Genomic DNA, 24,159 nt, shown 5'->3' on the forward strand with positions numbered 1-24,159 from the left:
CTGTCATAAATAATTTTCTCTTCCTGCTGTAGGAATTGCCTTTTGCAAGGGAAGACAAGGAGAGACAGCATGCACATTTGTCATAACTCTCCAGGGAGTCCATTTGTCATAACTCTCCATTCAGAAAAAAAAAATAGTGCTTTTAGTGGGACCGTGCAGTGAACAACATGCAATACTTTGGACTGCTAAATCTACACTCTGCTCCTCTGCCCCTCTCTAACTCTGCCCAAAATAGAGCCAAATCCTTGTATGCTGAGGAATTTAACCTTCTGCAGGAGGCAATTCAAGGCATTTGCATCATTCTAGTCCACTTACAGCCTCAAAAGCAGGCTTAAGTGGGCCTTGATGATTGCTAGATCTCACAGACATGGTGTTCAGCCATAATGAAACCTGTCCAAGCAGCCATTTCACCAACCATGTCAATCGATACAGCCACTGTAAAAGGAGATGATTGTCCACCAGGCAGAAATACCCCTCTGGCATGTGGAATACCTGCACAGGCTCTCTGGCATTTCTAGAGCTTCTTTAATGCTATGTGTTCACAATCAGTAGTTGATGGCATTTTTTATTCGCTCTGACATATTTCCTGTTTGATTGTTGATTATTCTTTACTGCTTTCCTACCAGATTTGAAATGAATGCAATGACGATTTTATAACTAGGTGTTGGAATACAGTGCCTCATAGTCTGCTATTGGTAGTACTGTTATCTGTCTAAAGGAAGTTCAGAGATGTCAGTTTATTCAACAGGAAATCCAAAACAAAATTTGGCTCACTAGCTTCATGATATATTGATTTTTCCTTCTAGTAATTTTCTGTGGGCACATTTTGCTAGAGGTTTGGGGTTTTATAACACTATAAAACTATCCAGTAAAAGCCCAAGTATAGCTGATTTGTTTTGTTGTTTGTTTGTGTGCTTTTTTTTTCCTTCAAGAAAAAGAGAAAGATGTGAGCATATCCACTATCATGTTCATGTATTTGGACTTGTCTTTCTTTCTTTTAAAGCAATGTGTTTCTTATGCGCCCTACTGTATCCCACCTTCCTGTCTCCTCAGCTTCACTTCCAGACAAGTGTTCCTCAAAACTTGACACTCAAGGAGTGGAGAAACTGAAAGAGATGGCTAGAGCCAGGTATGCTGTGAGCAGATATTAAGGCAGTTTCCTTAGTAACTGCCAGCATATCACAATGCTGACCTGTGAAATACTTCAAACATTGCCCAACTGGTGTTTTTGGTTTTTTCTGTTTTGTTGTTGTTGTTGTTCTGTTTGTGTTTTTTTTTCCCTCAGGTTGTCTATGAGCAGGCTTTAAATAAGATTTGAACCCAGTCTTAGGGCTGCTTTGTTAACCCGTACACCACAGAACCATAATCCATGCAGTCCTAAAATAATGCTGTTAAATGAGAGACCTTTTTTTATTGCCAAGTAGGTTTTCTTTCCAGAGAATTTGAAGTGATTAATCCTAGCTGACCCTATGAGTGATATGTTAGTAGAAGGATGCTTCACATAGAGCTACCAATGGATAATTGTAAAGAGATAGACACAGACACAGACACAGACACAGATTTCTAGGTTGGAAGAGACCTCAAGATCATCAAGTCCAACCTCCGACCTAACACTAAGCACTCCACTAAACCATATCGCTAAGCTCTACATCTAAACGTCTTTTAAAGACCTCCAGGGATGGTGACTCCACCACCTCCCTGGGCAGCCCGTTCCAATGCTTAATAACCCTTTCGGTAAAGAAGTACTTCCTAACATCCAACCTAAAACTCCCCTGCCACAACTTTCGCCCATTCCCCCTCATCCTGTCACCAGGCACGAGGGAGAACAGACCAATCCCCACCTCACTACAGCCTCCTTTAAGGTACCTATAGAGAGCGATAAGGTCGCCCCTGAGCCTCCTCTTCTCCAGGCTGAACAAGCCCAGCTCCCTCAGCCGCTCCTCGTAAGACTTGTTCTCCAGACCCCTCACCAGCTTGGTCGCCCTTCTCTGGACTCGCTCGAGCACGTCCATGTCCTTCCTGTAGCGAGGGGCCCAAAACTGAACACAGTACTCGAGGTGCGGCCTCACCAGAGCCGAGTACAGGGGCACAATCACTTCCCTAGACCTGCTGGCCACACTGCTTCTTATACAGGCCAGGATGCTGTTGGCCTTCTTGGCCACCTGAGCACACTGCTGGCTCATATTCAGCCGACTATCAACCAATACTCCCAGGTCCTTCTCGGCCAGGCAGCTTTCCAACCACTCATCTCCCAGCCTGTAACTCTGCTTGGGGTTGTTGCGCCCCAGGTGCAGGACCCGGCACTTGGCCTTGTTGAACTTCATACAGTTGACCTCAGCCCATCGCTCCAGCCTATCCAGATCCTCCTGCAGAGCCTTCCTGCCCTCGAGCAGATCGACACATGCACTTAGCTTGGTGTCATCTGCAAACTTACTGAGGGTGCACTGGACGCCCTCATCCAGATCATCGATAAAGATATTAAAGAGGACCGGCCCCAGTACCGAGCCCTGGGGGACACCACTTGTGACCAGCCTCCAACCAGATTTGACTCCATTCACCACAACTCTCTGGGCCCGGCTATCCAGCCAGTTTCTAACCCAGAAAATACCTTCTTGCATTTCAGAACAAGAGAAAGAAAATAGCACCTTGAAAAATACAGTAACTGTCTATGATCCAAGGATCACACAGGCCTGATCTTGAAACATTGCCATATTAATTGGATATCTAATCCCCCCTAATAACATCCATCTTTTCACTTACTTGTGCAAAATATGCGCTATTAGCCTTCCAAGGGCAATCTCTCACATGATATCTCCATTTTGAAAATGCGTATGAAATGAGAGATTAATCACACAGGGAATGACAGATAGAAAGTGTTTGTGGGAATTATTTTCGGCCTAAAGAAGCCCACAAAGATTAACTACAAAGATCTCTCTATACTCTTCTGTATGGAAGCATTGATAATAAATATGGCTGTACAGAACCAGTTTAAACTCAAGTAAATCAGTGCATCCATACCAGCAGCACTGAATCACCAAGCATCTTGAATATAGAGGGACCAAATTAAAAAATAAAAAGGGACCAGAGATGGTTTTCTTCACTAGGTTACATGACAGTGACCTGCCACCCACATTTGATCATGTAACCCAGTAAAGCAGTTGACCTTGTCCCGGTCACATAATCTGATGGAGGTCTCAGGATGAGGGTACAGCCCTTGCATTGATTTATACAGCCACCAGTCTTAAGTTACTTAACTGAATGCATGGATAGAGATCAGGGCTGGAGCATCTGTCTCTCTCTCTCTCACTGCACCGTGAAAATGGAAGACAGGGAGAATCCCGTGTCCCGTGCCCCAGTTTTAAAAGCCTAAAAAAATTCCTTGTACCAGGAAAGGGGAATTTTATGCCATGACTCTCCAAGCCGAGACAAAATTTCTTTTTACCTTACTGCTGCTCCTATAACTCTTCTTGCTCTGAGTAGCTCAGGTGAATAGCTGAGTATATCTATCCTAGTGTAGTCCCAGAGACAGTGAGCTGTGGGAGACTGCAGATGGATACAGCTGCACCATGCTGTAATTGCACACATGATGAAATCTTTCAGCTAATCTGTATTGGTGCTAGAACTTATGTTTCAAGTAAGTTAGTTTAAAAGACACTGGTTGAAACCCTGATCCCTCATATTCAATGGATCAGCATCACAGTTTGGCTAACTTACCAGTGAAAACTGTTAAAAAGTTTTGTTGTTGTTCCACACTTTTCTTTCCTTTTCTTCCCCACTAAAGAAACAAAAGAAGCAAATGTACGATAACAGAAGCATTATTTAGCCTGTCCCTTCTTTCTGGAATGGCACTAAAGTACTGCTCTGTCACAGCTTCACAGCCAGGCAAGAGACATAAAGGGGATAGTAGCAGAAATATTACTTCTTAGTGTGTTTTTTTTTTTTTCTTAATATTTAAAATACATTTTTACCTTAACCCACACAAACCTTTCTCTCAGGATGTCACACTCGTGGTTCAGGACTGGACTGCAGGCAGTGCAGAGCATTAGCAAGCCTTAAGGGTGCTGCTCTCTGTGTCCCTGCAAGAGAAGGCAGCAACGGGGATGAGGAGCTAGCAGGCTTACAAGTCCCCTCACTGACATTTGCCTGAGTTTGCATGTGCTGTAAGCTGTAGGTTTTCAGCAGACAGAGAAAATATCCAGGGCTTCATTTTGCTCTCGCTTATATAAGTAAGAAGGCTACTGTACTTGGCAGACTTCTGTACTCACATTGCAGTCACACTAAAGGAATCTGCTGGTCCTCATTGCATTAAACCACTTGAACAGGGTGAGTCAGTGCCAGTGCAGGGTTGACTAATGAGAGAAAGGGATGAAGGGACACAGGCCATTTGTGTGTCAACACTCATTTGTGTGATACACAAGAAGAAGAGTGGTTTTACCTTGATGCACTTGTCCCCTCACCAACATAAGATAGCCATGCTGTAAGATACAAAATACATTTTCTTGATTTGGACTGATTTGCAGCCAATCCAGCTATGTCTGGCCCAGTATGTTTGGTTCTATGCACATGTGGCGTACAAACAGCTGTGCTGGTTCAGCTGCTGAGGTAGGTTGAGAACCAGGAAGAATCTGGAGTGCTGGAGGTGATCCTGGGAGCTGCTTGTGGAAATCAGTGTGTCTCACAGAAAGAAAATTTGAGGTGATTTCCCTGTCACTGATCATGTACGTTCCCTATGCATATTTTCTGTAAGGCGCTGTGTGTCACTGAGGCTTGCAAAAATATCTTGCTTATGACAGGCACCATATTGCTTCTGGCATCAGGTTAAAAAATACTCTGCTGGGAAGCAACATGTTACATTGTCAATAAAAGGAATACATCTCAAAACCTTCCTGTTATACATGGTGCTTACTCTTGGTGTCAGTGAGATTGTGAATAGTGGTACAGTCTGCCTCTGTGAGAAAAAAAGGGTTGCAAGATCATACGCAGAGACAATAAATACCTCAGGCATAAATTATGAACAGGTCTAGCCAGTACAAGTTTGTTTGCCAAGTGATAGTATCTCCCATGTTGGTTGTAGCAATTATGTCTGCTGAAACGTGAAAACAAATACTTTCCCCCCCACCTCCAGTTCTCCTCTCTTCAGCACATACAGATTTATCATAAGTTAAAAATAAATTTTGTTTGGTGGCTGCTGCTTGGAAGGAATATTAGACCTCATAATCTAGGCTTTAAATCAATTTCTAATGGGATGAGACCTAATGTGGGGAGGGCAGCTGGGGCAGGTTATTCCACCTCTATTTTCCCATGAAGCTTCTGACACGGGCTACTGTTGGAAGTAAGATACTAGATTAGTTTGACCTCAGGTCTCATTCAGTATTGCAGCTATTATATTCCCGTGTTAAGCTCTGTAACGCATATTGCTATAAAATTGCCTTCTACAGCTCTGTCTGACCCCCCCCAGTGATGCTGTGCATGGGAAGCCAAGCAAAACTTTCCGTTAATGTTTAGAAGGAGAATTTGAGATATATTTTTCATTTGATGCTGTAGGATTTAGTATATGCATAGTGCAGAAATGATTTTACTGGATTAAAATCATATTATGTATTAATGAATTACCAGGATATGAGTCAGCCTTGGAATAGTTTGAGCAGGAAAGTAGCATTGTTCCACAAACAATAATCTGTTGATAAATAGTGGTGAAAGCTGTAATTCAATAGGAATTGTTTTTGAAGAGAACCAGAGAGAGACTCTATGTATATATATTCTCCACTATTGCAGTGGTGCACCTTGAGATAATGCCATGTTACAGCTCTCACTCATTTAATCACCTTAAGGTCAGGAATCCTTTACACTAAGTGCTGTACAGAATTGCAGGAAAATGACAACCCTATCCCAAATGTTCAGAGGAGCTCCATCTTCCTGTGCTTGTTTCTACCCTTCTGGGCCTTTTAAAAGTGCTCAATTTTGTGTACTTTTTTCTAATGAGAATAAAATTCCTTAAGATCCTAACTCATTTAAGCAAAGGAGTGTGATTTTCTTCCAGAAGCCATGTTATGAACTGTTACTACTTGTGTTGATAATTTTCTGATGAGCCCTGCGTTAGGACAGGTGAGATAAAAACAAAAATTTAAGCCCAAATATTAAGAGGCACTGAGATGGAGGAGTATTTCCTGGGTTATTGTTGGGTGGAGTTTTTTTTGATTCATATTTGCAAAAAGCTTCTGTTCGTGTTTTTGGAGTGATACCTGCCATTCCTGGACTCCCTGGAGGCCGGCCTTCCTGGGCGGAAGTAGTGGCATGGAGCAGAGCACACATGAAGAGCCCAATGGAGGGTACACTTTTCTGCAGGCACAAGCCACAACTCGTGGAGCCTGTGGCAGACCATGAGTTGCAGGCAAACAATCAGCAAGCATGTGGCAGAGACAAGAGGCTGTCTCTTTTCATGGCCTCTTCTGCTTTTCTCATTGCCTTACAGTGGCAAGCATTTTCACCTCTCCACTTCCATATGCCCCCCTCCCACCTTGATCTGATCCTCAGATTGAGTGCTTGCAAAGAAGGAGGTGACTTGTGCTAGTTCTGGACCTCAGGACAAGGTTTCTAATTACTTTTTAAACAAGCCTTTGAAGCAGAGCCAGAGAACAGCAATTATTTTTTATATTAAGTGGCCACTCACTTCATTGGGAGCTTGAAGTAAGCTAGGGATGCACAATCAGAATGACAGGAGGTGAAGTGCAGCATTTGATTTTTCAGTTGAAAGCTGAAACTGTTGTTGTACTTGCTCTTTCAGCACCATCAAATAACACTAAAGCAGATTTTGACCCAGAGTAGCTCCTTATTCCTTCAAGAAGTCTCACTAGCAGCTACTACTCAGCAGTGATGGAGACAGCTTGGCAAAGAGAAGTTCTCTCTTTCCAGAAATATGTCTAAAAAACAAATGTATTGCAGGATAGACAGAATATTCCTCACTTGATACACAGAGGGTAAGGCCTTTTTTGTTTGTCTCATCAGGCTGTTAAGTTGCTCTTACAGAGTTGCTGTGTAAATAGTGGCTTGAGCAGAGTGCAGACAACTAAACATGTTTATATTTGTAGGAAAACAAATAAACCTGCCTGAAGTTTCTTTTAATGCATTTCTGCTGTTGATATATGGCTTTTCCTACCCCAAACATTTGACGCTGTAGCACAGTTTATTGCTGTAATAGCAGTAGATAACTCAACTTGCCTTTGCCTTGGAAAATGATTGATTTTGGAAAAGGATACGTTTGTTTATAAAATCTTGGCAATGGTCTGATGAAAGAACTTTGTTTTCTTAAAAAAATGTTGGGAAAGTAGTGACTTTAATTGCATTTTAGATTGTCCTAGCAAAACAATGGTAAGAGGATAAACATAATAGGAGCTAAAGCCAATTGCCTCCTACTGGGTTCCTCAGGTTAATAGAGGAGCCTGAGCACAACAAAGCCCTCATGTAATGGAGAGGAACTGCAGGGTGGGAAAGAGCTCAGACAGGTAAACATAGGCCCAAGAGCAAGGGTTCTGTCTGGGAAATCTACAGGCCATCTAGCGTTGACACTATTTCAGTTGCCAATATTAAGCTCATCACACAAAAACTTAGTCTTTTGCCTTCTTGTCTCTACATGTCTCTCTCTTTCACCTTCTATCTCAGCAGATTCAGCCCTTCAACAGCCCTCAAGGCTTGGAGGCCCTTATGTTTCCACTAAGGATTTGTGTCCAACTGTCACATGTAGAAATACCTCTACAACCTATACAAGCAACTTGACTCAAGAGGATCTTTATTTTCTTACCATAGATAATTCTGTGTTTCAAAAGCTTGTCTCAAAGACTCTCTGTTCATAATGTGTCGGGGCCATGAAGCTAATAAAGGCAATGTCAGATACGTGTTGGCGGTGGTGGCCCCCAAATGCAGAACAATGCATTTGTTAGCATGTGCATATTCTTTTCATATTAACAATGAAGGTGTGATTGTCGAAATGCTCATGCAGGGCACTGAGAAGAGCTGTCATGAGAGAACTACACATCCTGATGCCCACAGTGCTACAACTTTGTTGGTGCTAGCATGCGTAACAGATCAGACTGATCACAAATGTCACTGAGTGTAGTTGCACTTGCATTCTCCAAGCTAAGCATTCAGAGGTGTGGTTTTAACTCAGGCTCATTTATCATAGCTTTGTTGACCTTTCTCTGATTTGCCATCACCAAAAGGTTCCAAATTACTCTTTCTTTGCTCTTGTACATGGCCTTTCGTCAAGCAGTTTCAGCCCTTCCAGATCCAATAGTGGGTAGATTTTGTAGCTCTTAGGGAAAAAAAAATAGCAAAGTTCTTAGTTCCACTCATTTCCTATTGATTTTAAAAGTAATAGGTTCTAAAAATGAACAATATTGTTGAAGGTACTTGTGCATTGCTGATATTATTATCTTTTGTTGTATTTAGCAGATAGCTGTGCACTACTCGGATTCAGATCCCTATAGTGCATTTTAAAATCTTTAAAAAATTCTTTAGAAGTCCTTTTAAAAATTGTTACAAGGATAACAATAAACACAAAGTAGGATGAAAGCAACTGCCATGAGCTCATGGTGAGACTAAGTGCAATGAGCTTGACAGTGAAAACCATATTTGAAATCTTCCTTTCCAAATGCCTTTTTAGAACACCTCCCTTCATGTCTGTGACCTTGGCAGTCTTACTAATTTTATGCCATTGTGTCTAGTTATTAGTGTGTTTTCTTCCTATTCCATAGGAGACCCAGAAAACTTTCTCACGTGCAAAAATAATATTTCTTCTTTTAACCTTCTTTATTTTAAAGTATCTCCAGACCTGTCTCTGGTGATTGGTGAGTTTCTCTGCAAACCCTCCTTGGAGACTCCACTAGCTGAGGGCTCTTCTGCCCTCTCTGCCCCCTTTCCCTGCCCAAGAGCAGATGGGGATCCCTCAAGTTTCTTCTCTTGGAGTACACAAGTACTCAATCTGAGGGTGTCTAGAGGGTGTCTGTACAGACAGGATATATGGAACGTGTCACAGATGTATAGGCGCCTTGCAGTGCGTGCTCCCAGGAGGTGACCCATCTTCAGCTGCAGCGCAGGTCTCTGGCCTCTCCCCAGCTCCAGAAGCTCAGACATCTGGTAAAGCAGGTCAGTAAATTACACGCTACATTGACTAAGGTTATCTCTCAAGTGATTTCACAGATTGAGGGAGAAGCCATGGCAGTGTTGGTTGAAATATGGTGAGAGGCACTGGGAAATATGGGGCTAAGGAGAACTGAGGATGTGTTACCTGATGTAAGTGACAAGGTGAATAGTCTGCATATAAGAAACAAACATTTCTCATTAGATATGAAATGTACTGCTGCCTTCTACTCAGAGAGCCTCAGTACCCAGCATCTGGTTTCTCATTCCTCTATCAGTTATGACAGCTGGTCAAATTCAGAATTGCTGACCAGTTCAGCTCAGCTGAAAAGGAAGAGAAGTGAAGGAAGAGGCTTGGCTTAGCAATACTGAGGCCACATTCCTTTTTCTTGTCAGCAGTCCCATGGGCAGCTCCATTCTCCAGCTCCTCTTGCAGTGCCAAGATTTAGCAAGTAGCTTTGTGTTGAAAATATTGGAAGAAATGATTGTCTTCTAGAAAGGGAAATTATCGGGTAGTCCTCTACCATTATTCTGTTTTCAGTTTGCTGCTTCTTACCAAAAAAAAGAATGTAGTGGGGTCTTTCATAGTGCTGCAGAGAAAAAATGTTGAAAACTTTTTACTTTGCCAAACAGCAAAGAAATAATAATGTAATAGTAATGATGATGGTGATGATGATGTATTTCATGACAGAAATGTAAAAACCCTTGGGCCAAATCCCACCATCTTTATTCAAAGATACCCCCAAAGACCCCAAAGTTAGCTGCCACGTTTTGCCTGGCTGAAATTGCCAAATTCTGCAGTTTCCATCCAAAACTATAAATCTTACCAGCTCCTAAGGCAAACCTTTTGGTGATCCAAAAGCAAGCAAATGGTTCTGTGGCTGATGCATGAGGCAGAACAAAACCATACTGACTGGTAGCAGAATTGGCTCTGCAGTGCTGACAGGAAGAGGAATGTACGGTGGTCAGTTGACTTGGCACATGCATTAAGGGGAACACATAGGGAATAGATATTTACAGCATTAAGATGTCATTTTGCAGCCCCATTTCTGCAGATTCTGAGAAAGCCCTGAGGGAAGCTTGTGGAAGAGAACGAGCTTGTGGACTGTGTGTGGAAGAAAATTAAAAAGGGATTTTTTGAAAGAAATGGAGAAGAAAAGGGAAAATTAATTTGTTGGTACGTGAGATCACATAAAACTCCCTTGGAAGAGTTCCTAAAGAAAGGATTGTATTTACTCTGGAGAGGGAGTAAACAGTTTAGACCTACAATTTTATTGCCAAGTCTCAGTGTTTAACCTTCTTTCCTTCTGCTTTCAACCCCCAGAGATAGCAAAGCGGTTTCCAGAAAGTGCAGTTGGGTACTTATAATAGGTCTGATAGCAAAGACAAAGAAAACAAGCTGCTACTTGCCTTTAAAGACTCTCCCAATTGTACTGTCTTGTTCTTTCCAACTGCAGTTCCCTTTGCTGTAACTTCTGGGTAAACAGTGGGAAGCCAACTGTTCTGATGTTAATGATGATGATGAGTTTGCTGGGTTAAGAGTTGTCCCGTTGGTGCATAGCATCAAAGAAAGATCTGACTACTGCAGTTCCTCTAACCACTGAAGGGGCCAATGAATGATTACCATCTTCTGAACTTCACTGCTCTGGTGATATGAATTAATAGAGGCAGCCAGCCAGCCCAAGGGAACTACTTAGTTGAGTTTTCCTTTCTTGTGTGTAACCTCAGACCCAACAAGATACTACAAGAAATACATCAAGAGGTACTTGCTGATTCCTGGAAGGATCAGGTATGCACTACACTCTTATAAGAGAAATTATTCAGCCTTTACCAGATTTAGCAATTAAAAAAGATTGCACTAATTTGAACTCTAAAAAATAAACTGATGGAGGACACTAGGAATTTACTCCAGGAAAACATCTAGACCATCTGTTCAGGAAGAGGGATGCTTTTGGAGGTTACCAAGCAAAGTGCTAGATGCTGCTTAAGTGCAGGAGGTCAGGCTAAATGAGCATGGTCATCTTGCTAGTATTAAATAAACTCATTCTATCAAAATAAAAGTCCAGTTTCTGTCCACAGTGGTAGGACTTAGAAGACTTTAGTCAGCCTTGGACATGTAGCAGAAGTGTGAGTACACACAGAAAGAAGAAATCAGTGATGTCCAGATATTCCTTAGAGCACAATATGAGTATCTGAAGCCATCAGACCAGAATGATAAACAGTAGAGACAACTGTGGCTCCCTAAATTGCATTTGCACCAGAGCTATAGAGTGGTAATTCTGCATTTAGTACTCTACAAAGACAGAGAAAGACACAGCCTTTCTTAAGAGTGATGATCAGCAGTTTGACAGCCTCAAGAACAGAGATAACAGGTTAATGAAGTTATTATGGGTACAGATAGCCTGACAGGGAGGTGAAGACAAGCTGTTTCCAGGATCTCAATATACTGGATAAACAGGATATACAGACATAAAAAGATACTGAGGCAGTGAGGTAGAACTATGTAGATGATAATACTAGCGGTCCTTACTGCAGCTATGGACTGGAAAGGATGGGCCTCACACTCTAGGCATTGCATACCACACTGACTTAAAAGGAAACCATGGCCTAGTTGCATCTTCCAGGGCATTTGGCTGCTCAGCAGAGTGCTGCCTTCTTGCTCAGCCAGCCTGGATGGGCTGGCAGGCTCAAGGTCCGTGGAGACCCTACTGCTGTCACAGAAGCTTGGGCTACCAGGTAGCCTGCAAGAAAGCAGCTCCCTCAGGATGGTGAACCCAGAGGAATGACTCTAATTAGTGAAGCCAGTGTTAAGCTACTGCTGTCCTAGAAAGTGTTGCCCTCTGGGGCAGCAAGTACCTTCTGTGAGTTGCAGAGCAGAAGCTAACTTGAGCCCAAAGTCCTCCAGTGGGAACATGATTGGACGCACATCCGCGTGACCCTGGTGTCACTGCAGGTCCTTATCGATTTCACGGCTCCCATGTGGACAAAGACAGGGACCTACTTGTAGCATTGCTGCCTAAATCTATTGCTAGAGATCAGAGACATGCTATTTGCTACTAGTGAAATCAAGGGTACAACTAAATGCTTTATTTAGACTGGGAAAACTAGATTAACTCTAATTTGCTATGGGCAAATTTTTGTTTGTGAACTGAACCAAGGCAGCCTGTTTAAATAATGCATGGAGCAGTGGTCCTATCTTTATTAGAGTGGGTAGGAAGCAAAAAGTGGTAGGAAGCAAAAATTCTGCAAAATTTGGCACTGCTTCCGTGTGCCTATCCCTGATATAAAAAAATAGTTTCATTTTGTAAATCCTTGCCCTGTCTCCTCTGTGGGATGCTTACATAATAAGTCACAGGTTTCTAATTATTTATTGCATCTGTCTGTAGTATATTTTGCAAGTTTCTTTTACATTTTATATAGATTTGTTTTACTACCACTTTGCATTCTAAGAACAAATCATCTGTAATAAAAAGCACATTTCCTTGCAAGCAGAATAAATTTCCTTCAGAAGTCTTTCATTCCCTGATTAGCATGTTACATTTGGTCTTCCCTAATCACAACTGTGAGCAATAAAATTCTTAAATAAATAAATGCTCTGGTCCGAGTCAATGTTAGTCATAATGGACGGTTTCCTACTTAAATTTCTGAAACACAAGATGCGACTGGGCTACTTAGATACTTACATTCACATTAAAAATATAACAATTAAGGCCAGATCTGTTTTTCTGCAGATCATTAGTATGTTATTAACAATTAAGTCTCAGCAGCAAGTTGATTTGATTGCAAGTCAGTATTGTTGTGGGAAGCCTAAATGGGTGTGGTTTTTCAATTACTTTTAAGGGTTTGGGGTTATACGTTGGTTTGGTGTTTTTTTTCCTTATTTGTTAGCCTGCTTCAGAAGCACTCAGTGAGAAAGCAATGAAGTAGAAGTTTTGCATATTACTAGGTCTTTCCATGTTTCCTCTTCATTCGTTTTATTTTTGTAGATCCTGAAATGTAAGAACGCAGCTATAAGCCGTTCCTTCTGGTTGGTGCTGGATGTGTATTAGAGAGTTATGTTCTCAGATGGAGGATGTATTTTTACTAACAGTGAATAGGAGTAAGTCACTGTGGATCAGAAAACTTGAGCTGTGGTGGAAACCCCTCTTGTGGCTGCTGTAGCAAAATAATACCTTTCCCAATAGTGAATTTAAACCAGCATTTGTTGGAGAGCAGAGTTTGAATCATGGCTCCCTATGGTCCAGCAACCACTCAGATTAAGATACATGGTTTCCCTGACGTCTGTCAAATATTGTTGGAAACCACTCTGGCTGGGCTGTAAGGTGAACAACGTTACATGGGTGGTATGAATTCCCTGCAGAAACTGGAGGATGGAGGTGGGGGGGTAAGATAGAAAATCACTTTCAGTCAAAAATACGTATAAAAAAGCATTAGTGTTTATTTTAAAAACATCATCTAACAGTTTTTTAGAGTTTCTATGTATGTGTGCTTAATGAATGAGAAAAAGGAGAAGCGCTGTTTCTTAGAGGAGCCAGTAACTTGGAAGCTGAGGACTGTGAGCAGAAACGTTCTGCCTAGCCTTGGGTTTGCTCTGTGTGCGTGATCAGTTGAGTGGGGTACTCCACAATGAGTCTGCATTTGACTGGGGCTTAAACGCAAACCGAGGGTGTGTGAGAAGGCCGAAACAAAGCTATGTGTTGCAGACTCTTGCCCAGGGAGAATGACTCCCGCTGTGGTGCCGCACTGGGAGATAACCCCTCTGTACTGATCGGTTGCTTTGTGTGTCCCAGTGGGACACCTGGGCCATCACTTCCAGCAACGGGCCGAACACTACTGGCACATGAATCAGAAAGCCGCAGATTCCTTGCTGCGTATATTCTTCACGGCATCCTGAGCAGCATTGAAATTATATATAAGTCTTTGCTGCAATAATGAAGGTATACTTAACTGGGAGAAGGATTGGGAGCGTATGAAGTAATGACTATGATAGCACCTCAAAGTATTAATGTGATATTGTGACCTTTTTTGGCTGAGGTCATCTATCAGCATTCAGGGTGTCAGGAGTCACTTTCAGTGATAAAGGAATTGATGGAAGAAATGGATATTTATTTTTATTTTACTTTATATTTCTGTGCAAAAAGTCATTCTATTCTATTTCTATTTAATACATCACATTTAAATTTAATCTATATATTTTGTATATATGCCATGATCTAGCGTATATTCCATGTCTTGCCTCACAGAGGCAAATCAAATATAAGATGGGTTCTTTGTTTACAGTGCCCAGAACTGATCCAGTCTGCACCCATAGATTTTATTGATTGTCTCAGAGCCCCTCCTGTATTGTTCTCTATGGTATAAATAGTACCGTCAAATAATAGTGACCTCCTTTACCATGTCTATTTTCAGACCACATGAAAAATATGTCAAACAACAAGACCAAACTCTTATTCAAGTATCATGTGGCCTGTATTTTGGAAGGAGACTCCCAGTTTCATAAATTAACCTATTTGTTTAATGCATGTCTCTGAGAAAAACTGTCCTGATGGCCATTAGGTTACACTAACTAATTTAATCGCTTGTTATTAGTATTAACAAATAAAATGACATTAAGGAAGAAAAAAGGGGGGAGGAGGCATATATTTTTGCAATAAATTTTTAACATGTGATTGGCCAAGCTGAGCACTGAATTGTTCAGTTCTATAACCACAACACAAGATCACCTATGTACTATGTGCAAGGTGAATTTTGCGTGTGTGTATTCTGACTGGAAATCATAACAGATTCTACATTGGTTTGCAGTCCTCAAAGCATCTCCAAATCCACTGTTCTTTATCAGCCTTGCTTTTAAATGTTTAGCATTGAGCTGTTTGCTTGCAGTGCTAATGCTTTTTGAAATGCCCTGCATTGCACTTAAATTTTCTCATCATTGATTTCTTTTAATTTCTCTGAACTTTATTGTAGAGGAAAAAAGCAATGGCAATCAAGAATATAGGGCACTGCATTTGAGGAATTGGAGTACAGAAAGAAGCCTTTCACTTCAGAGCTGCTGGTGAGAATCCAGCTCAGCTTCAGATTTAGCAAAAATCATTACTGTGTGATGGCTTCTTGGTGCCCTGCACTCTACATCCACAAATGAGTCAGCGTCCGCATCACACAAACCACCAGAACAATTAATGCTACTGTAATTGGGAGTCTTCTGGCAGCACCAGTGGAAAGGGCAGGGACTGAGTGAGCATGGAAAAAGAGCTGTTTTCTCCCTGCTCCTTCAGGTCACCTTTGAGACATAACTGTGTGAGGAAACCTTCAAGAAATTAGCTCTGTGGTAGCTCTCCTTCTGGAGAAAAATGGAAGACTTTACTTGCCATTACTGACAATCTGACACCGACTTACAAACATTATATTCAAGAACTAGAAAGATCATTAAGAGATTGTTTAATGTGTGAAAGCATGAACTTAAAATAAAAATGGTTGAACTAACAAGAAAATCCAAAGTGCTGTCTTAAAATAATAGGAACAGAGCCCAGCAAATATTATAAAGCCTGACCACCATTGGCAACAGTTTTTTCCTTCAAAAATACAGAAAATCCTGCTCTTTTATTAAACCATTGAACAGTCTCTTCAGTTTGAATCTGTCTCCTTGGAGATGAGAATGTGGATTGATAGAAGTAATTCTGGACTTCATTCAGGCTGAGATGATGCCTCAATGTCATGGAAACATTGACTGGAAGGAGAGCTGTCAGCAACACTGGATACCATAAACAGAGTGCCTTTAGGGAGGTCTGGGGCATCTGGTGTGCACATGGATCACAGAATGGTGGAGGTTGGAAGGGATCTCTGGAGGTCATCTGGTCTGGTCCCTGAAACTGGCACTTACACAGACCCATCTGCTGTGAACTGGGGAGTTCTTCACCTTAGAATTTATATGCTACCAGCAGAAAAACTACCTCTGGCAGGAAACTCGTCCTGTATTATCAGAGATTGATTTAGCTCTATAGTTCCCATAAGCCTCAAACAGTTAAACTGTGAAGATGTCTCAATACGCTGAAATGACACAACCACATCTGCTGATTATAGTGGTGAATGTGATAAAGAATTATTGACTAAGTGAAAGTAAAAAGAATGTGCTAGATATCAGATTAGCAAAATAAGATTAGTGCTAGCAAATCTGAAAGGTTCTGAGACAGCTTAGGCTATTTTTGAATTCATGCCATATTCAACTAAAAATAGACTAGAGACTTCAAGGGTTTTTTCCACTGCAGTTCCTCAAAAACAAAACTTTTTGACTCCTCATGATAAAATGATTCAAAAATGTAATTTAAATGGAGCACCTCAAACCGAAAAGTTCAGAGTGAGTGACCCAATACAAAAAATTCTGTTTGTGTGAGCATGTGCACATGTTTGTGGTGAGTTTGACCACAAAACCAAAAGACAATTTGTTTATTTTCAGTGCTTTAGCTGTAACCTGACGCATCCCTGCTTTTGTATTTTTGGGTTTCTCTTCAATAGATAACACTAGCAGATTGTGTAGTTGTGTTTATAGAGAGAAGACGAAGATTAGATACCTACGTTCTTTCTCAGTTGTGTGGTGTGCACAATTTGAAACCCAGGTCTGTGAGTGTGGAAAAGTGGAGTAATTCCCTGCTCTTCATTTTCTTATGAGATATACCTGTATCATGAGGGTAGTGGGAAATAAACGCATCCTTTCAGAGTAAATATGGAGAAGTGTTGTGGAGCACTACAAAGGCATGAGGGCCAACTTCACTGTTTCTGGGAGATGGGGGACCACAGCACCCAGAACACAGGTTTTGGAGTTTAGAAGGAAAAAAAAAAAAAAAAAAAAAAAAAAGCAAGAGGATTTCAGCATCCAGTATCACACCACGGCTTTCTTTTAGTGAAGAGCATGTTGTGCATATTTTTCCCTTTTCTATGACCAGTGCTGAATTCCTCAGGGGACTGGTGATTCTTCAGATACGGTGCTGTGGAAAACTTGATCCCTTGGGCAGTGCCTAGCCCTACCCTCAACAGGCACGGAGCAGAGGGGAGCAAAGGGCTTGTTGTTGAGCAAGGAAATGTCTGTGCGGAGGCTTTCCACATGCAATCAGCCAAAGCAAGAGGCTGAATTCAGCAGAGGTTGAATTTATGAGAACAGCAGCAGGAGGTGGGATGAGGGATTTAAATGGCTAAAAAATGCTTTTTATAGTGGTCTTTGTATTATAATAAAAGTGTTTGGTTCAGCATCTTTGCTAGTCAGTGTAAGCAATATAAGTTTATGAGTAGCTGATATTTCATGCAATAATTCATGCAATAGAAATGCATTTGTCCATCTTGAGTGCCTGTTGCTTGGCAAGCAGATGACTGGTCTTATTAGACAGACTATTGTTTCCACAGGCAAGGTGCGGTACATGTCCTTGTTAATGTGAAGAAAAACCTGTAAAGGTCTAAGCCATAATGCATTACAGGACAAAGCAGCATGTGTAGAAGCAGCATGTAAACTCAGTTTAATAAAATAGTACAGGATAAGATCACTATTGAGAAATACGAAATTATTTTTTTAAATAGTGCCTTCCATGCTAAGTCAGGCCAGAAAATGAGCTGTTTTTGTGAATTTCCTGCAATACCATATACTGAACAAGGTTGCACGTGAATGAAACCATGATGTATGATATGGCTTCTTAAGCATTAAAAAAACTTTAAAACTGTAACTGCAGTGTTCATTCCCAAATGATTTTGCATTGCGTATTTATTTAGAGAAAACTGAAAGTTTGCCATCTATGTATATTCAAAAGCTTCATATTTCCAAGACCATAAAGAAAACCTTAAAAAGAAATTACTTTCACAACTCAAATAGTGATATTTTAAAATATATAGGAAAATGCATTAAAAATGAATAGGTGCAAAAATAGAAAATCTCAATTGTCTTTTTCTGGTACTTAATCATAACAAGTGGTTGATACGCATACATAGGACCAGATAGCGTAGATTTTTTGTTCATTATATGTATTTCATTTTAGTATGCATTTGAGCACTTGCTTTCTGTGTTGTGAATTCTCTTTCTGTGCATGTTTTGAAACACTCAGAATTGTGGTTCATATTAAATATATCTGTTTACAACATTGTAAATTTTTATATAAACTCTCACAAAGACTTTGGTTTTATGTATACATACATAAAAGCTTAATTTTTTAGTTCTTGAAGTTAAGTATTTGCATTTATAATAGCAAGATGAGATCCAGAATGTTTAATTAAAGATCAAAACTATATAAATAATACCTGGATATAGGAAATGGGTACCCTAAAGTATATGTGATTTCCCACATTTTTTCAAGCACACATGCCTTTCTAAACATGCACAATGTGAAAGTCCGAGTTTATATATAGTAATGGTGTTGCTCAGGTTATGTTTATGAGCAACTCCAAAAAGTGTGCAAGCTATTAAGGAAACGCCATTCCTTTCTATGTTTTTGTTGTTTGTTTTTTTTCTGAAGTTACATCTCTCAAATGATGCCATTGTATAAATTTATCTGTCCCTCTAACAGAAAAATTGATCATTGAAGAGGATTTACGAAAACCAATTGTTTAAGGATAAAATTCAGTCGAGTGCTGTTATTTTGCACACATTGCTATTTAAAGTACTTTTAATGTAGTGGCTTTCAGCAAGTCCGTTCTGTGATGACTGCTGTCAAATAAACCTTTATATTGCCCTGCTCAGCAAAACCTTTGTACTGTCTTTGAAGTAATGTGCTGTTAATTGCTTTCTTCCTGGGCTGCTGGATGGAAGAGACTATGTAAATAAGGGTTTCACATTAGTGAGCACCAATAATTAGAAATGCCTTACTTTTTGAAGGGGAAGAGGTCAAATTCTCTTGACTTAGGTAGAATGTGCACTTTGGAGGTGTTCAAGGCCAGGCTGGATGGGGCTTTGAGCAACCTGGTCAAAGTGGGAGGTATCCCTGCCCATGGCAGGGGGGTTGGAACCAGGTGGTCTTTAGGGTCCCTTCCAGTCCACACCACTCTGTGACTGATTCCCTATCTCTTAGGTGCAGCCCATCTGTTCCTAACCATAGTTTATTCTCAGGTAATATTCTGCTTATGCCCCTTGTATCTGTGCAAGTAGTGCCCCTTGTAGTCTTATGTAGGCAGAGCAGAAGTCTGAGCAGCTCCCTGTCCTGGTGAGTAAGATGTGAGAGGAATGGTAACTGTTCAGTAGTCAGCAAATTCTTGTCCTGCTGGGTAAGATGTCGGAGCAGTGGTCAACTGCTCAGTGAAGTTAGTAGTATTCACTGGAGGGATTGGCAGGCACTTCTTCTCACCCATGTAGACTACTAACAAGAACGTGTGCCTGCGAGGTGGTAGCTGCTCCTCTGCTTTCCCTGAGCAACAGAGGAGCTGAGCACCCACATTGGTCAAGTGCTGTTTCTTGGAGCTGAGGTCAAACATACCACAGACCATGGCAGCTCTCTGTATTAGGGCATTCTTCTCATTTGCTCTTGTGCAAGTGTTAAACTCATGCTATTCCATTTTGAGTGAAAACTATTCAACTTGGTGGTTATGCAGGAAGTGAAAAGAGAGAATAAGATGTGATTCAACTCAAAGGTTTTTTTCCATTGTGCCACTAACACCAACAAACCCAAAAAACCTAAATAACCCCATAGTCCTTCTGGGAAAATATGATCAGAAGTTAAATGTTGCCACCTAATGGTGAATATCTATAATACAGTTTTGATGTTTTGTCTTTTATTACCTTGCTCTGTGTAGCTGCAAGTCCTTCCTTCATTAGGCACTAGAGGAATGAAACTGGTGTTTTATTCAGATTTTACCTGGGAAGAGATCTGCTAGCTTATCATGAACAAGATGTTGCAGCTGGATGTGAAATTGCAGCTATTCAGTTCAAATGAATTCTAACTTCTTAATGCTTTTTCTGTGAATTCAGATATAGATGAGTGTTCCTTTGAAAGGACCTGTGATCACACCTGCATCAACTACCCTGGAAGCTTTGAATGTCTCTGCCATAAAGGCTACACTTTGTACGGGCTGACACACTGTGGAGGTTTGGAAACTGAGTTTTGCTCATTTGTTTACTTGTTTGCTTTGTGAACTGTTTACTGAGCAGCCATTCTTCCACAGATTCCAGAGGAAGACGTGGCTAATAGGGCTAGGCCTGCATATGGAGCACTGTTCCAGCAGGGTGTGTGGATTTACACAGGGCCAGGTACACAGCAGTTGGAGTTCAAGCTGGGGCTCAGGTGTGATTTGGAAAGGCAGGTAGACACTCAGCTTGTCAGCCGTTGTGGCCAGACCTCCCTTAGAAACATGTTCAGTGACAATTTTTCTTTGACAGTTAAATTTTGAGGCCTATCATTAAGGTAGAGTTTGAGCAATTCAGCGTATTTCATGTTGACCGTTGTCATTCCAGCTCACTTAAGCATACGTTAAATGGCACAACCTATGTGCCTTGTAGAAGTCGACTGAAGTAATGCTACTGTTTTAGCAAGCAGATGGGTAGGTATGTTTAAAGGGCAGAAACCACATGTTGTTGGGGTTAGCACAGTGCCTAAAACAGGGCTATGGTCCATAACGAGGGCTTTTAGATTATGGCTTTTTTAGTAAACTAAAGAGTCTGGAATAGCAGATTGATGGTTTGCTGGTATCATATCACCATTTTGGCCTCTGCCATCTACTGCTCAAGATGCACCTGAGTGTGATCCAGGGGTAAGTACATGGCAGCACAACTGGTGAGCTTGATAGATAAACATCCCTTCTGGTGGGGGGGGAAGAGGAGAAGAGAGATCAGACATGCTGGCACATATAAATTCTGATTGAATAGACTAAAAAGGTTATACCTCATATTGACCAAATACTTTTCTAATGTATCTAAAGTTGAAAGACTCTATGTGAAATATCAGTGATACGTATCTGGTAGCTGCTTGGCCTTCTTGGAAGCTTTCAGCTTTCAGTTTTTTGTTTGAGGAGTAGAAGACTGAATAAACAACTACCTTTTAGCTCCTAGGTTCCTATCAAATATTATCATTTCCTTCACCTGAATCATTTCTAAAAGCAAACTCTGTGAATGACTATGGAAAATTTATCTCCCTGATATGTAAAAGTGATTGAATCTCACAGATGTTTATACCTTTTACATTTTTCATATAATGGAATGGTTATTGTCGAGATGTTGCAGAGACTTTCAGGTATGTTTTGTATCCTGTCAGTACTTCCAAGAATTTCAGTGTAACTAGTCCTGACAAGTAAATTGTATCAGATGTATAAATCCTTATAGGAATAGGAGTTATGTGTGTTTCTGAGGACAAATACGTGCAGTGTGCACTAAATTGTTTGACAAGACTATCGCCTGTATTGCACACATTTATATAGGTGTAAATGTAGAAGATATAGTAGGTACAGATATTCTTATGTACATAATATTCCAGTGTACAGTATATACAGGGATACTGGGCACATATTATTGATATTGTTCTCAGTTTTAATTACCTTTTCAGATATCGATGAATGCAGCATCAGCAATGGCAGCTGTGACTATGCATGTCTGAATACAATGGGGAGCTATGAGTGTGTCTGTCCACCTGGAAAGAAACTGCACTGGAATAAAAAAGACTGCATTGGTAAGTAAGTTACTGACTCAGAGGTGACTGCAGTGATGCTCTATTTCTGCAGGAGAGTGGAGAAGCCTGGGGCTTTGTCTGAGGATTGCTGTAGATGGACTGTAGAATGGGATATATGCTGGATTTTGTGTTGTTTTTTTTTTTTTGATTTTATGATTCTGTGCCCACAAATCTAAGTCTTCCTACATTATTAGTTTACCTATCTTATAATTTTCTCCTTTTCTTGACATCCAACTCTGTGACCTTAAATGTAACTCAACTTTTTAAGAATCATTTAGAATACCCAAAATATTTAACTGTTTAAAAATAGGAGAAATTAAAGTTAATATTAATTCAAGCTATCATCTATATTCACAGCACCATACCCCAATTTTTCAAGTTCTTTCCAAAGGTATCCTGCTTATTATAAAGTACTGACAGTAACTGTATAAGAAGTATTAATTGCAATAAGTACAAATCCCAAGACCACTAAAATGATGACACGTACTGCTAATGCCACTTACTTTGTGGCAAATCCAAATATCTGTTCCAATCATTGTTCTTGTTTATCTTATAAGTAGATTATTTTTAATTCTGGAAGCACAATTTGATACATGGCAAATCTTGGACATGGCTACACCTGTTAGAAATATTTTCTATGAGATTATAATTCTGTTTTCATATTTTTAGTGGGAATTATATACCTTAGGTCTTTCCTAGGCAAATTAAAGTTGTTACTTTTTTTTTTTTAAACCATGAATAACTTATTGTGGATACATTTGGAACTGATGTCTAATACCTAATGGAGCAAGACACAAAAATAAGGGAAAGACCTTACTTAAGGGAATCTCCTGATAGACCAAGGGAAAGCACTGTATTCTGGAGTAGAGGGCACTGTGCCAGCCTCTTACATGATCAGGTGATTGTGGCATTTTTTCCACTTACATGAATACAGCACTATGGAAAGCACTTTATAACTGGAAGGGCTTGAGTTGGCTTTCAGCCTTTGCCACTGACTTTTTTTCTTAAGCACCATTAAGAACTTCATCTTCCTCACTTACCTTCAGATATATTACCTTCGCTGTTACATAGCAAACTAAGTACAATAGGAATAAAAAATGGTTAACTCTTTGGTTTTGGTTTGGTTTGGTTTTAAGCTATCTACTGCATCTCCCTTGCAAAGTACTGGTTAGTCCTCTGGAAAGGGGTTCATAAACTAATAGCAGGGACTAATGTTTTCTGAAGTCTGGTATACAGTTAGACCACAGAAGTTTTATGTTATACTCCCCCTCTATTAAGAATGCTGTTCCCATAATAACAAACTGTATTGAAAATATTTTCCTAATTGTAAATTTCTCTTCATTATTTGTAATACTCAGTTAGAGACACAAAATAGAATATCTTTCTCCATAAATACACACTGTTTTATCTGATGACTTTAATGAGGCTTAAAATGAGTGTCATCTCCCTGCTGCATTCTACGTTTGCAGTAACAAAATCCTTTCGTGCTCAGCAATGACACTTTGCACTTGTGTTGTCTCTTCAGTCCAAAGAAATAATTTCTTTATAAACATCACCAAAGCAACAAAAAAGGCCTTAGGAGGGAGGTAAGTGGAGGATGATTATTCCCATATTTCAGATGTGAACATCAGGTGTGTTCAAGGGACTTGCATTTATTTGTATTTAACCAGCAGTGAGGCCAGGCACACAATCCAAATGGCAGCTGCTGGAACCCTTCCTCTGCACTCAGGCCAAACCAGGCAAGGCTTATGTCAGCTACCACATTTGAACTGGCCTTTTTCATCCCAGCTTTACTGGGCTTTTCCCAAACCCTGGCCAACCCAAACCAGTCTGACTGCATCCTATGGGACTCAGATGCTGCAGCTCTGATACCCCCTACCTTGCTGTGGTTCAGTGGTGAGATGAGGGGTAGGAATAATAGCAGGTGCAGCAGCAAGGCCAGTCAGGAGCTAAACAGGAGGCCAGTCAAGTCCAACTTGCAAGGTGAGCATGATTGGAGGAAGTATCAAATAACAGCCAGAGGAAAAGCATATGTACCTGAACAAATTTTTTTATGGGGCTGAAACAGGAACTGTTCTGCAGACACCTGCCTGAGATTCAGCCAGCTCATGCAGCATGAAGTATCTGCTTGAAGAAGTGCCCAGCACCTCAGTCAGCCTCAGTGCAGAGTTCTGGAGGAAATGACTGGAGGAAAGAAGCAAGCAGTGAGGCTGCCTCTATCTGAGTTGCAGATAGACATGGCACCTACTGGCTGTAGCTGAGAATGCATCTAATTTCTAGGGAAAAAGATGTATTTAAAGAATATCTGAGTCCCAGAAGATGTTGAATTAAAATAGGTGCAGTATTATAATTATCAGTGGCATACCGTCATCTTTGGGGGAAGCACAGAGACTGGTCCAAC

At 40.7% G+C, this 24,159-nt stretch overlaps 1 protein-coding gene across 11 annotated transcripts in view; it reads left to right on the forward strand.

Moving 5' to 3' along the window:
- SCUBE1 (signal peptide, CUB domain and EGF like domain containing 1) overlaps positions 1-24,159 on the forward strand; it is a 215,800-nt gene that overhangs the window by 164,586 nt on the left and 27,055 nt on the right. For all 11 annotated transcript variants that reach the window (XM_040545047.1, XM_040545042.1, XM_040545046.1 and 8 more), the window contains 2 exons: positions 20,069-20,185; positions 21,636-21,758. In XM_040545047.1, coding sequence (XP_040400981.1) covers positions 20,069-20,185; positions 21,636-21,758 — 240 coding nt within the window. The remainder of the gene's footprint in view (positions 1-20,068; positions 20,186-21,635; positions 21,759-24,159) is intronic.

Source organism: Cygnus olor, chromosome 1 (genome assembly GCF_009769625.2).
Source record: "Cygnus olor isolate bCygOlo1 chromosome 1, bCygOlo1.pri.v2, whole genome shotgun sequence".
In the NCBI taxonomy this organism is placed as follows: domain Eukaryota; kingdom Metazoa; phylum Chordata; class Aves; order Anseriformes; family Anatidae; genus Cygnus; species Cygnus olor.